Raw genomic sequence first — 15,692 nt, 5'->3', positions numbered from 1 at the left:
CACAAACCTGACACACACTGAAGGCCTATAGGTTCGCCACTGTGCAAACATGTCTACTATAATAGATATGAAGGCTGTTAAGATACTGTATTAATGTTTAAAGAATATTTGGCCTGGCAAAGCAGTTTTATGCGCTGACTGAATGGAAGCTGATAATTATGAGTTTTTTACTCTGCTGGTCTCGGGAAGAAATTATGAGTCATCACTGTCCAAGACCGAGTCAAGCCCGAGTACAAATGTATCCGACACCGAGACAAGACCGGGACACTCAATATGTGGTCTCGAGACCGGACTCGAGATCGAGACCTATCTTGAAGACCTATCTGGAGTACTATAACACTGCCTATAGCTAAACAAACACACACACAATGAACACACACACACACACATGCTGAGCAAATAGTCTCATACTGCACCGTTCACAGTCGACTGAAAAACGGACAAAGCCCAATTTAATTTGGCCCTCAAGCGCCCCCATAGGGATTAATTATCAGATAGTAATTTAGCTGCAAATCTGATAAGCCCTGATACAGGCACAACTCTGCAATCACACTCTGCTAGAGCAGGACGTGCACACACACACACACACACTCTTTGTGAGAGTGGTGTTCGAGTTGAGTTTATAGATTTTTGGCTAGTAATTATTTTCTTATTCCTTCCTTGCTCCTGCCTCTCCTCTCTCCAACAACCACGCTTTTCATTACATAGATTGGTTGTTGATTAACACTAATGTTGAGCTGGAATTGTAACTGTGGTTCGTGCTCATTAAAACTATAGCTGGCAGATGATAATGTAGTCATTGAAATTATAGGTGGTGTAAAAAGTACTAAGAGCTCATATCAGGCTTTATACATTGGCCACACATCAACCAACCAACCATAAACCTCTCTCTCAGCATAAACCTCTCTCTCACCCTGCTGATAGCGAGCAGGAAGTCCATGCGAGGAGACTTGTCTAGTTTCTTGCGTAGTTTCCAGTAGAGTAGATGTTCCCAGGCGAACACCAGCAGACTGAGCCCCATGGCCACCAGTAGCATGTAGAAGACCCCGGCCATGTTATCTATGTCCAGCTTACTACTCATCACCTCGTTCTTCTCATTCTGACAGATGCCTGACAGCCAGACTGTCTCCAAGCGCTGGGTGTCACCTGGGAGAGAGGAGAGGAGAGGGACATGGTCAGAATCCCCTTGAGGAGGGACTCACCAGTGAATCACTATAGTCAGATTCAGGTGCTTTAGCTTTTTTTCAATAAGGGTAGGCTACTGAGGAATGCATTATTTATGACTTACAAATTGGGGTTAGCAGTGAACAAGCGACGACTTCCATCATTGTACCATATCAGTATGACCACAGATGGGTAAATGTACTGAAGCTCCTGTTATACCTATATAAGAAACCTGTGTGTGTCTGCATGTGTGTGTTTTATAGTTTGTATTCCCAACACTGTCCACATGATATCTCTAACACCTCCCTGTGGTCCCTACAATCCTACTGTGATAGCGGATATTAACTCCTACTGTGTGTGTGTGTGTGTGTTTGTGTGTGTGTGTGTGTGTGTGTGTGTCCATAGTGGTTATCATCCTCACACCTCCCTACTGTGATGGAGGATATTAACTCTCTCTCTAAGCTCCACCCCTGGTGAGGCTGCACACACTGTCATCAAGAAATTGAGAACTGCCAGCTCTACGGGCTGTGTGTGAGTGCGTACGTGCGCGCATGTGTTTGCAGTGACCCACCGTCTCCCAGGAACTGAAGTAAGGCCAGGTCAATGGGTCGTTTCCATCTGGAATCTTTCTGCAGGGCGATACCATAGCCTGTCGTGGCAAACACTTTCCCAGAGCCGATAGTCACAAGCTTACAGCCCTCGTCCTTCCCTGCCATGTAGTTCAACACCGCAGCATCATAGATGAATGCATCCAGCTTCCTATTGAATGACACAAAAAAAGAATCAGACAGTGATAAAAATAAATAAATAAATCTTCAGATTCTATTGGGAATTAATTATAAAGTAGATGCACAAGGAGCCAAATGGAACTCCTCCCAGTAAATGGGACTAAATCAAATTATGGGGCTAATGGACTGTCATTTATTTTGAGGTCATTGGGATGAGGGTTAGGGTTGAAAGCTGGAGGAGAGTTCAGGGTTAAGTGCAGTGCATTTTTCTTACCCTGTCTTGAGGCTGTTGAGGGCATCCTCCACTCCTTTCTGGTTGTATTTGACCATGTGTGTGTGCATGTCAGGGTAGTTACTTCTGATGTTCCTCTCTGTGCTGCCGTTGGGGACTGTCCCAAAACGGAATGGAGGGTAGTGCTCCTGAGGCTTCTGGAACTGTAGGAAGTGATGAGGAGAGGAGATTCAGTTCAATGAGATCTAACTCAGAGAAGTCATATTAATTTCAAACTGATTCAATTAAATGCAGTTCCACTCAATTAACTTTCATTTGATTGAATGCCATTCTACCCTTTTTAATTTGATTAGATTTTAAGGTCGTTCTATTTGAGTCAATTCAATAGTCATACATTGAGTTCAGTCTACACTCTAAAAAGTGGGGGTTAAAAACAACTCAATTTGGGTAAATATTGGACAGAACACATGTTGGGTTATTTTGACCCAGCAGTTGGGTCACTTAAGAATCCATTGCCAGAGCCAGGTTGGGTTGTTGATTCTGCAGTGTTTAGCTAAGATCGGCAATGGGCAGTATTTCTGTTACATGTATTTGATATACGTATTTTATTCACACTATATATACAAAAGTATGTGGACACCCCTTCAAATGAGTGGATTCTGCTATTTGAGCCACACCCGAGCACACAGCCATGCAATCTCCATAGACAAACATTGGCAGTAGAATGGCCTTACTGAAGAGCTCATTGACTTTCAACGTGGCACCGTCATAGGATGCCACCTTTCCAACAAGTCAGTTTGTCAAATATCTGCCCTGCTAGAGCTGCCTCTGTCAACTGTAAGTGTTGTTATTGTGAAGTGGAAACATCTACGAGCAACAGCCGCGAAGTGGTAGGCCACACAAGCTCACAGAACGTGACCGCTGGAGCGTATAGAGCATAAAAAAGCACTCACTACCAAGTTCCAAACTGCCTCTGGAAACAATGTCAGCCACAATACATGTTCATCGGGAGCTTCATGAAATGGGTTTCCATGGCCGAGCAGCCGCACACAAGCCTAAGATCACCATGCGCAATGCCAAGCGTCAGCTGGAGTGGTGTAAAGCTTCCTGCCATTGGACTCTGGAGTAGTGGAAACACGTTTTCTGGAGTGATGAATCACGCTTCACCATCTGACAGTCCGACAGACAAATATGGGTTTGGCGGATGCCAGGAGAACACTACCTGCCCTAATGCATAGTGCCAACTGTAAAGTTTGGTGGAAGAATAATGGTCTGGGGCTGTTTTTCATGGTTTGGGCTAGGCCCCTTAGTTCCAGTGAAGGGAAATCTTTATGCTACAGCATACAATGACATTCTAGACAATTCTGTGCTTCCAACTTTGTGGCAACAGTTTGGGGAATGCCCTTTCCTGTTTCAGCATGACAGTGCCCCCGTGCACAAAGCGAGGTCCATACAGAAATTGTTTGTCGAGATCAGTGTGGAAGAACTTGACTGGCCTGCACAGAGCCCTGACCTCAACCCCATCGAACACCTTTGGGATGAATTGGAACGCCGACTGCGAGCCAGGCCTAATCACCCAACATCAGTGCCCGAGCTCACTAATGCTCTTGTGCCTCAATGGAAGCAAGTCCCCACAGCAATGTTTCAACATCTAGTGGAAAGCCTTCCCAGAAGAGTGGAGGCTGTTATAGCAGCAAAGAGGGGACCAACTCCATATTAATGCTCATGATTTTGGAATGAGATGTTACATTTACATTTTAGTCATTTAGCAGACGCTCTTATCCAGAGCGACTTACAGTTAGTGATTACATTTTTTTTTTTTTATACTGGCCCCCCATGGGAATCAAACCCACAACCCTGGCGTTGCAAACGCCATGCTCTATCAACTGAGCTACATCCCTGCCGGCCATTCCCTCCCCTACCCGACGCTGGGCCAATTGTGCGCCGCCCATGAGTCTCCCGGTCGCGGCCGGCTGCGACAGAGCCTGGATTCGAACCAGGATCTAGTGGCACAGTTAGCACTGCGATGCAGTGCCTTAGACCACTGCGCCACTCAGGAGTATGTTCAACGAGCATGTTTCCATATACTTTTTGTCTTGTAGTGTACTTCTGAATATTTTGTATTTTGTATTACACTGGGCTGACCTACACTCCAATGTATTTCTTAAAAAGATACTTTCGAAAGCTGTAATTTCTATTTTCAAAATACAAAATACTTTTCTGTACTATTTCTTTATAGCGTTTCACAGTTTTGTGACCCCCTTTCACCCTACATTGGTATCAAAAGTCTGATGGCACTATGGTGTGATAAGAGTGTCTGCTAAATGAACTACAGGAAATGTAAATGAATAGCCTATGTAAAAATGAACAATTGCAAAGCATGCTGAGTATTACTTATTCAAGTAATACTCAGCATGCTTTGCAATTGTTCATTTCCACACCGAAACAAGGCCAATGACCTTACCAAGTGCTTTGCAGTTGTTCATTTTCAGATGTACATTTACATTTTGGTCATTTAGCAGACGCTCTTATCCAGAGTGACAGTGCATTCAACTAAGGTAGATAAACAACAGCATACTGTATCACAGTCATAGCAAGTAAGAAGTTTCTGTAACCGTTACTGAGAATGTTGTTGTTGTTCGGCCGGCTACTTGCAAATGTATGTTTGTATTTTAAAATACAAAATGCAGTGACTTCAGAAAGTATTCACATTCCTTTACTTTTTCCATAATTTAAAATTGATTAAATGTATATTTTTTGTCACTGGCCTACACACAATACCCCATAATGTCAAAGTGAAATGTATTAAAAATTAAATGCTGAAATGTCTTCAGTCAATAAATATTCAAACCCTTTGTTATGGCAAGCCTAAATAAGTTCAGGAGTAGAAATTTGCTTAACAAGGCACATAATAAGTTGCATGCTCACTCTGTGTGCTATAATAGTGTTTAACATGATTTGTTAATGACTACCTCATCTCTGTACCCCACACATACAATTATCTGTAAGGTCCCTCAGTCGAGCAGTGAATTTCAAACACAGATTCAACCACAAAGACCAGGGAGATTTTCCAATGCCTCGCAAAGAAGGGCACAGGTTGGTTGATGGGTAAAAAAATGAAATAATAATAATAATAAAGCAGACATTGAATATCCCTTTGAGCATGGTGAAGTTATTAATTACACTTTGGATGGTGTATCAATACACCCAATTACTACAAAGATACAGGGGTCCTTTCTAACTCAGTTGCCGGAGAGGAACGAAACGGCTCAGGGATTTCACCATGAGGCCAAAGGTGACTTTAAAGCAGTTACAGAGTTTAATGGCTGTGATAGGAGAAAACTGAGGATGGATCAACAAGATTGTAGTTATTTCACAATACTAACCCAATTGACAGAGTGAAAAGAAGGAAGCCTGAACAGAATGTATTCCAAAACATGAATCCTGTTTGCAACAAGGCACTAAAGTAATACTGCAAAAAATGTGGTGAAGCAATTAACTTTTTGTCCTGAATACAAAATGTTATGTTTGGGGCAAATCCAAATCCAATACAACACATTACTAAGTACCACTCTCCATATTTCCAAGCATAGTGGTGGTGGAATCATGTTATGGGTGTGCTTGATTCTAGCATTTATTGACTCAGGGGGTTGAATACTTATCTAATGAAAATATATTTGTGTTTATTTCTCATGTTTATTTTTTACAAATGCTAGATTTTTTTTTTCTCCACTTTGACAGAGTATTTTGTGTAGATCATTGACAAAAAATTAAAATGAAATCCATGTTAATCCCAATTTGTAACAAAACAAAATGTGGAATAAGTCATTCATGGTACCAATCCCAACATTTGGATATGCATAGGTGCTTGAGGAACTCATTCTCTTGTGTAAGCCTCATTAAAGCTACAAAAGTGTCAGCACTAAATTGCAACTTGTTGACAATACCACAGACAAGATTAACCTGACTGACATTTACTCTCATGGGTCGCCAAAAATAACTTTCTGAAAGCCACACCCCTGCTTAGCCACACCTCCAGTCTTCTGATCTGGCCAGGTGGGTCATACCCAGGGATGGGCATAAATTACAAATTACAATTACAAAATACCGAAAGACCAATGTATCAAAATAAAATATAAGATACTGTTGCAAAGTATTGTATTGAATTAAAATACATGTATTTTGTATTTTAAAATACAAAACTAAATTTGCAAGTAGCCGGCCGAACAGCAATAACATCCTCAGTAATGGTTACGGAAACTTCTTACTTGCTATGACTGTGATATATTGTTGTTTGTCTACCATAGCTGCATACACTATCACTCTGGATAATGCTAAATGACCTAAAGCTCATTAGAATAACTCAGCATGCTTTCCAATTGTTTATTTTTACATATACATTTACGTTTAGTTCATTTAGCAGACGCTCTTGTCACACCATAGTGCCATCAGACTTTTGATATCAATGTTGGGTGAAAGGGTGCCACAAAATTGTGACCCGCTATTTTAAAAAACTGTATCGAAAAGTATTTTGTATTTTGAAAATACAAATTACAACTTTCGAAAACATCTTGTTACAAATTACATTGGAGTATAGTTCAGCCCAGTGTAATACAAAATACTCAGAAGTAATTAGAATATGTATTTCAAATAAATAACCCAACTAAGTGCCCCAACTGCTGGGTCAAAAATAACTATTTACCCAGCGCTGGATTGTTTTTAACCCAGGATTTTTTAGAGTGTAGTACTTCAACTCAGGGCCGTTTGGTCAAGTCAGTTCCAATTTGAGAGGATTCAGAGTGCAGGGTGGATGAAACCTTTGACAGAACAACACAGAACCCAGACACTCATGAAACCCAATTAAAGTGTAAATAAAAACTCTCCATTATTCTCTGTTAGTATTGACCTTCAGAGCCCTGTGTAGATGGATGGACCTCCCTACAATAAGATCCTTTGTATGTGTGTGTGTGTGTGTGTGTGTGTGTGTGTGTGAGTGTGTGTGTGTGTGTGTGTGTGTGTGTGTGTGTGTGTGTGTGTGTGTGTGTGTGTGTGTGTGTGTGTATGTGTGCCTGCATGCACTTGAGTGTGTGTAGGAAGGGGTTTATGAATATATTGTTACGGGCCATATCGACCCACCAGCATTGTAAACGGTGGTACAGACAGAGCTATCTGCATAAGTGAAACCAGTGGTTAATACAGCCATGCCTCACTGAGGGTCAGGATGCTTATTCCCAGCCAGGATACACAGTTGTGTTCACTGTCTGAGAAGAATATAATATTGTCTCAATACCTCTCCTGAGGCCCTGGCTTTTTCTCTCTCTCTGTATCTATTCTCTGTCTCTCTGTTTATTTATTTCTCGCTCTCGCACTCTGAAGTGAAGTTTGTCGCTTGTCATTTTCCTCTTCTGTGATTTACTGAGGAATAGCAAGCCAAATGAAGAAGAATGTATGTGTGTGTGTGTGCTTGCTTGCATGTGTAAATGCTATGGTCTGACAGGGAGAATCTTTGACAGTACGAGCCCAGAGTGGACAGTTATCAGGATGGATGGATTGATGGATGACTCAGGGATTGATTAGTTGTCCTACCTTCTTGTCAGACAGTCCAGACACAGTGTCTATGTACTGCTCCTGGATCATGAAGGCAGCCAGGTTGGCCGTGTAGGAGGCCAGGAAGATGACAGCGAAGAAGGCCCACACCAGCACCATGATCTTACTGGTGGTGCCTTTAGGGTTCTCAATGGGGACTGAGTTATTGAACACGATGCCCCACAGTAGCCACACTGACTTCCCTATGGTGAAGGTAGGACCGCCGGGCGCTGGTGGGGGGTGGGGGGTGGGGGGGGTGGGGGGGGGGGCAGGAGGAGCAGAGATGGGCAGTATTTCTGTTACATATATTTGAAATACATATTTTAATTACTTCTGAGTATTTTGTAATTTGAATTACACTGGGCTGAACTACACTCCAATGTATTTTGTATTTACTATTTTCAAAATACTGTAATTTGTATTTTCAGAATACTGTAATTTGTATTTTCAAAATACAAAATACTTTTCTTTACCATTTTTTATAGCGATTCACATTTTGTGGCCCCCCTTTCACCCTGCATTAGTATCAGATGTATGATAGCACTATGGTGTGATAAAAGTGTCTGCTAAATTAACTAAAAATAAATGTGTATGTAAAAATGTACAATTGCAAAGCATGCTGAGTATTATTCTAATGAACTCTGCCCCTTTGCAATTCATTTAGGTATGTTCATTTTCACATACTGTATATAGTACATTCACATTTTGGTCATTTAGCGACAACCTTATCCAGAGTGACTTGCTCAACTAAGGTAAATAAACAACAACATATCACAGTCATAGCAAGTAAAACGTTTTTGTAACCGTTACTGAGAATGATGTTGCTGTTCTGGCCGGCTACTTGCAAATGTATTTTAGCATTTTAAAATACAAAATATGTATTTTAATTAAATACATTACAAAATATAAGTATTTTGTAGTTTATTTTGATACATTGATCTTCATGATATTTTGTATCTGTATTTTGTAATAGTTTTTTGTAAGTTTTGCCCATCCCTGAGGAGGAGGGGTGGGTGGAAAGTTGGAGGCAGGGGGATATTAGGGAGGAGAGGGAGGTGGAGATTAGATGTTTGTTTAATAAACCCAAGGTATCATAACAACCTCATTAGCAGATGTCCAATTGGATGAATGGATCTATAAAGCTCTCTAGCTTCAGTGACACTATACTCCATGTTGTTGATATGTGTCATGAAACATACTCCTTATACGTCCATGTGCCTATACAGTTGATGACAGAATCATGAATTTCCAATTAGCTAATTTCTACAGCCCCTTACTAGGCCTTATAGAGAGCTGAAAAGGTCAAATGTATATAATGTTTCTATTCATAGGTCGTTCCCTAACCCATCACTCAACCCAGCAGCTTTAGCGATCCTCTCAGCATTAACCTAGCCACTGAAAGGTTAGTCATTAGCCTGCCTCTACCTGGTGTGTATCATGTTGGGGAAGACAGCATTAGCCTCTATTGTGTGTGGTGTTGGCGAACACTGCGTTAGACGCTAGCCTGCTTCTAGCTGTGTGTCGTGTTGGGGAACACAGCCTCAGTCCATCCATCTTGGTCATCTTAGCAGAGCCACATCCATCTCTGTCAGATTAGCCTAGCGGCAAACGCTAATTAAACCAGGAAGTGACCTTTCAGACCGTGAGACGAGAGTGAGCTCTGGCATCTCGGCATGCTGGGATTGAATAGCCGTCTTCGTTGTGCGTAGGGCTATACCCCACAGTCTCCCAGGAACTCTCGGTCTGACATTCTGTTTCGTAACCTGTAAAGCAGGTTTCCCCAATAGGTGGCCCGCGGGCCAAATTCCGTCCGCGGGGGATTTTATTTGGCCCCCCAAATTGTACGAAATACATATATATATATATATATATCATTTTTGTTATTGGACTTAAAAGACTGTAAAATCACCAGGAAATGAGCTCAAAGTAATTTCAATTTAGGAAATCTGTTCCCAAGTATTCCCATGCATAAATAGAGAGGCATATGTGATCGTATCCCAATGTAACCAAGGTTTGAAATGATCCTGTTTTTGTCAAATACTATATCTGTTTGGGATTCTTGCGGTCAATTTGCAGTGCATACATTATTTATAACTATGTTCTGGCCCCCCGACTCTAAGCTCAAGGATAAACAGTCCCACAGCTGAATGTAATTGGGAACTCCTGCTATAAAGCCACTTGAAAACTATTGCGCACCTAGTTTATGGCCCACTAATGTTTCTAGTATCTCAGACAATTCTTTGTGTAGTAGGACACAGCTCTTACCGATACTAGTGTAACCGATACACACCTCTGATACACTTTCCTGTGTTTGTATGAATAAACAGTGTTAATGACCAACTGAGTTTTAACCCAGGTCTCCTGTGTTAGCCCTCTGAGCTAAATCCAGGCTAGCAGACAGGTGTGTCTCAACTCACCTTTGGCACTGACCAAGCTTCGGTTGTAGCCGACAGGACTGAAGTACTCGAACACGAATACAGTCACAGCGACCACAGTCAGGCACATTACAAACATCATCACCCACACCGCTGGGCTATAGGGCTCTAGGGGAGAGGAGGAGAGACAAGGAGGAGAGAGATAGAGCGGGAGGGAGGGAGGGCAAAAGAGAGAAGGAGCGAGAGACATCTTTCTTTTCAGGTCTTTTGGACAATAATGGCTAACAATGTCTTCTGCATAGTATCTAAAGAAGAATTAAAGGTAATCATGGGATTCTTAATCCATTGCTTTGGTTGTCGTATTAGCTTTTGTACTGCCAGGCTCAAACAAGGCAATTATACATACTGAGAAGATCAGGGAGAGAAGAGGCAGAGATAAAATGATTAATTTTAACATGGGAAAATATCCAGCAACTTGTTTTCATTTAGATTTTTTTTTTTCAGGGTTTATGTGGGATTTAGTCATATCTGCAGGATAAAACTTTAATCTAAAGTTTCCTAAAGCAGAAAACAGACCACTGAGACAGAACTCAGTAAAGTAGGCCACACACACACGTTTGCGCTCACTGAGCGTTGCCATGGGAGCTAGCTGTCCTGCTGCATCCATGGGGAGAGGCATCATGGCCGACAATCCAGGTAAAATACTCTTAGGCACAGATCTAGGATAATCTTATCCTCCCCATATCCTAATGTTAACTATTGGAGTAATTAAACTAAACTGACCTCAGATCAAATTATATTTACATTATCTAAAGTCAATCAATGAATCCTACTATCTCACCAAGAAAGGCGGAGGGGGAGACAGTCCCATTGCTACGGGCAACCATGACGCTGATGCCCGTCTCAACGAAGGGCACGGAGAAGTCGATGATCTCAGAACGCTCCTCGTTTATGGTGAGAGAACCTATGGCCATGTCTGCTTTTCTATAGAACACCTGGGAGAGGAGAGGAGAGGAGAGGGCGAGGAATGAGACAGGGTGAGGAAAAGAGAATGGCAGGTTGATACATCTTTACATCATACAACTGACAATAGGATTTACTATACATAATCCCCCTGCTAATGTACTTTATATAAGAATTACACACTATAGCATTTTTTTCTCTAGAATTACCTCAAAATATATCAAACACACACAAAGTATTGAGCCTCTGGGCAGAGGAATGCAGGCTGTGATGTTCTCATGAGGAACACCTGTTTAGGAGCCTTAGGATGCAACTGTGTTTGATGTCTGTGTGTTGCATCTTCAGCACCATATGTGCATGTCCTCATACACCATTACCTAGTTAGAATGCACCATCAAAGAGATGGGGAGAGCTACTGTACACCTACCCAGGCTACCGCTGCCACTGACCACTGCCTCTTTATCTCTCCTGCTCCCAACAAACACACAGCACATAGTTAGGAGTAGGAGCACTGGAGCTATTTACGGAGAAGCTAGTTTTTCTTCCAATTGTTATCGTCCTGGGATTTGAACCAGCAACATTCCAGCTACTGGTACACCTCTCGAACCTCTATGCTACCCACCGCATCTGCCCTAGCACAGACATCTCCTGTAATGTTCTGCACTCCTGGTCCTGGAAAGCTACTGGGTGTGCAGGCTTTTGTCCCAGGCCAGCACTAACACACTTGATTACACTAATCAACAGACCATGAAAGCCTTGATAAGTGTAATCAAGTGTGTTATCAGAGGGCAAGTGGAGCTTTTACCCTATTGCTTACACCTATGGATTACTCTCAGATCTCCACAATAGAGGTTATATGGACTAGGGTTCGATATGGGGTTGGGAATTAGTGTTAGAGTTTGGTGCTAGTGTTCCTCTCACCTCTCCGATCATGCCGTTCCAGATGCCGCCGATCATCTTTCCATGTTTCCCGTTAGTGACCAGGTAGAGGTCGTAGGAGAACTTGATGGTGCGAGACAGCTTCTTCAGAATGTCTATACAGAACCCCTTACAGCACAGCTTGGTGTAGGGCTCTGAGTGGCCCACAATACTGTATGGAGAGGAGGAACACACACACACACACACACAGAACAGAACTTGGTAAATGCTTCAGAGTGACCTGAGATATTGCAGAGATAGACACACACACACACACACACAGAGAGAGAGAGAAAGAACGTAGGTGAAGCACAGTACGTTTTAGGAGAAAGAAGAACAACTCCTAATTGACCCAACAGGTCCTATTATTGACCTCCTAAACAGCAGTAGCACAGTGAGTCCTGATGGCTGGAGATGTGAGACATATCAGATCAATAAGCTAAACAGCATCATTGCAGAGCAAAGAGCAAACTGTACTCTGTACTAATGACTGGGAATCAAGGACCTGGTCTGCAGACAGGAAAGACAACAGTAAATCAGTATCCCCCAGACACACACACACAAATGCACGCACGGATGCGAGCACTCACACAAACAAGCGTGCGCACACACACACACAGAGACAGAGATGCACGCACACAGGCAGAGAGGCAGGCACGCACACACACATACTTAGTCCAGTCTAAAACCTTGGCTGTCTGAGTGCCGGAGACAGACTCTAAACACAGTCCATTAGGGTGTTTGGAGGAACACTGACACAAACACACACACACACACACAGAGAGCGGTGATGATCCGTCACCTCCAGCCTCCCCTCGACCCCACTGTCTAATGATGTGTAGGTAGAGGGGGAGGATGGAGAGAGAGAGAGGGATGAAAGAGAGGGGATGGTTGTTGTTGTTTGACCTAGAGTAACAGGTATGTCCCCGTCTCCCTCAACTCAACAGCTGCCTGGGCTAAACGCTGCAGGTTAAGAGCTCTGAGTCAGGGTGTGTTAATTTATGTGTGTGGATGCTACACAACAATTAAACTGCTTCCTCTATATCCCCCACCCCTACACACACACACACACACACGCACACAGACACACCTGAGGATTAGCGATGGCTCCGTTGTGCTAGGGTTCTTCCCTGAAACTACAGCAATATGAAACAATGTGCCCAGAGGGAGGACATTTAAAGATATAACACAAAAAACGTCCTTTGCTATGAGGAATGAAGATAGAGAATGGTGGAGAAAGCGATATAATAGGGAAGGAAGATTGAGAACATATGTTTCAGTGGGAAGATTGCCAGTGGTGTACCCTTTGGTATGTGATGCTAATACCTATGTCTCGATTGCAACCAACAGGCAGAACTTAACGCGCTCCTGCAGGTTACCGCTGGATTTCTTAAAATGCTACGAACGGGAGATAACATGCACCTGCGGGTTAAACTAAGCTTGATTGCAACAAAAACCTCACAAGGATAAAACAGCAGATCAGTTGATCTCTCATTGTTACCGTGTCAAGTGACTATGATACCAGACAGCTGGTCTAGATTCTCTACTACCGCCCTGTAATATCAGGAGCATCAGAAACCAAGGCTGCTGGATGTCAAAAATACTTATTTGAGCATAAGAATATAGAAGTAGTAGGCCTATATTTCATTCAAACGCTTCACCTTAAATGGCAAAATAACATAATAATTGACTTTCAAGATATCTTAATTTGATACAAAATATATTTTTATTTACTTGATTTAGTTGCAAATTTCAAATATGGATTATCCAGGGATATTTTACCCCCGATCTTGACAAGATATGACCATATCAGACCATTTTCTTTTAAAGACAGTTGTATTTAATGGATTACATCAATTGGAACTGAATAAAATAATAAGAGTAGGCTACACCTTTAACATTACTTTTCCATCATACAACTTGTCGGGAAAATTGCCACAGTAGATTTGCCGTGGTAAAAAAGGAAATACTTTATTTCAGTTGTACGGAATGATTGTCACATAGATAAATCGCCTTTAGTCTGCTCAACAAGCACGATTAAAATGTTCCGATGATATTACCCACCAGAGAGCAAAATAATCTTGAAAAATGTTGGTTGTAATCAGGACTAAAAGATAACCCCGAAATCAAATCAAATTGTATTTGTCACAATGCAGTTTTAAGAAAAATAAGTGTTATGTAAACAACAGATAAGTAAAAAATAAAAGCAGTAAAATAACAGTAAAAATAACAATAACGATGCTATATACAGGGGGTACCAGTACAGGTTCAATGTGCGGGGGCACCGGTTAGTTGAGGTAGTTGAAGTAATATGTACATGTAGGTATAATTGAAGTGACTATGCATAGATAATAAACAGAGAGTAGCAGCAGCGTAAAAGAGGGGGTGGAGAACAATGCAAATAGTCCGGGTAGCCATTTGATTAGCTGTTCAGGAGTCTTATGGCTTGGGGGTAGAAGCTGTTAAGAAGCCTTTTGGAAATCTGCGTTATGAAGAGGTTAAACGGTGGTGGATGATGGTTGCAATTGAGATCAGTTATGTGGGTGGTTTTAGCTCGTATTTATGGTTTAACGAGAGCTGGCGATATCAACTGGCGATAATCTAGTGGCCATCAGTTGTTACAATTGTCCCAAAGCTTCTACATAACTATACTAGTTTCTGCAGCGCTGCACATGAAAATTCTGCCTTTACAATACAACTCTCGTGCACTCTGTGCATCCCCGAACCAGAACCGCACGTAGGTATACGGCGACTACATTACACTGAGATATCCACACGTAGATAAGTTAGGATTTTACCCAGACAAAGCATCATACAGCATGTAGAACCATACACCAATAGCTTCACTCTTGCGGCTAGCCCATAGTCAGTTCAGAGAGCGTGCCTTTGACTTTGCCTTATAGAATGGTTAGCTGACAACGTTACGAAAACAATGCACATGTTTCAATGGGGCAGAAGTCTGTGTGTTGTTGTGATTTGGGATGGCCAGATAGCTAGCAACAATGACAAGATGTTGCAATGTGGGGAATTGTAGGTGGCTTGTTTCAGATAGTTTTATCTTGTTCTTGATACCATTGTTTTGAGGTGTTTTGACTGATGTCACATCTATGCTAATATGGCAATAATTTGCTAGCTAGCTAACCAACAACTATAATTATGTATTTGAGACAAGTGCTCATTGTGCAAATGTATTTGTTTTCAATAAACATTTGAGACTAAATGTAGTTTACATGTTGTCAACAATCTAAGCCAACTCTGTCTGTTTTGCCACATAGTTGCACACGCATCGGTTTTGATGCTAAACAACCAACCTGTTTATGCTACTCTCACTTAATGGAGTTCAGTTATCTTGCCAACGAGACCAGCCGCTGTCCAAAGAGAGGAGTTTTAATGAGTAAAGAACCTTTCAATTACACCAAACATCTGCTACGGAGAATAGCTGTGTCACCAACATATGATTAACATCCTCTATTTTACATTCACTAACTCTGTCTCTCTCAATCTCTCCCCCTCTTTCTCACACCCCAAGGACAGAGACAGAGAGACAGAGACAGAGAGAGAGAGAGAGAGAGAGAGAGAGAGAGAGAGAGAGAGAGAGAGAGAGAGAGAGAGAGAGAGAGAGAGAGAGAGAGAGAGAGAGAGAGAGAGAGAGAGAGAGAGAGAGAAGAGACGAGAGAGAGAGAGACAGAGAGAGAGAGAGAGAGAGAGAGAGAGAGAGAGAGAGAG

At 42.1% G+C, this 15,692-nt stretch overlaps 1 protein-coding gene across 1 annotated transcript in view; it reads right to left on the bottom strand.

Moving 5' to 3' along the window:
- LOC311100554 (glutamate receptor ionotropic, NMDA 2C-like) overlaps window positions 1-15,692 on the bottom strand; it is a gene marked incomplete at both ends in the record, with an annotated part of 63,749 nt that overhangs the window by 6,906 nt on the left and 41,151 nt on the right. Inside the window, 7 exons of the mRNA XM_084141460.1 lie at window positions 914-1,146; window positions 1,736-1,923; window positions 2,167-2,327; window positions 7,711-7,940; window positions 10,128-10,253; window positions 10,927-11,080; window positions 11,970-12,138. Of these exons, the coding sequence (XP_083997586.1) occupies window positions 914-1,146; window positions 1,736-1,923; window positions 2,167-2,327; window positions 7,711-7,940; window positions 10,128-10,253; window positions 10,927-11,080; window positions 11,970-12,138 (1,261 nt within the window). The remainder of the gene's footprint in view (window positions 1-913; window positions 1,147-1,735; window positions 1,924-2,166; window positions 2,328-7,710; window positions 7,941-10,127; window positions 10,254-10,926; window positions 11,081-11,969; window positions 12,139-15,692) is intronic.

Source organism: Coregonus lavaretus, assembly GCF_964263955.1.
Source record: "Coregonus lavaretus genome assembly, chromosome: 25".
Classification (NCBI taxonomy): Eukaryota; Metazoa; Chordata; class Actinopteri; order Salmoniformes; family Salmonidae; genus Coregonus; species Coregonus lavaretus.
Note: the sequence above shows the minus strand (reverse complement) of the source record. Positions and strands in the feature narration are given on the sequence as shown.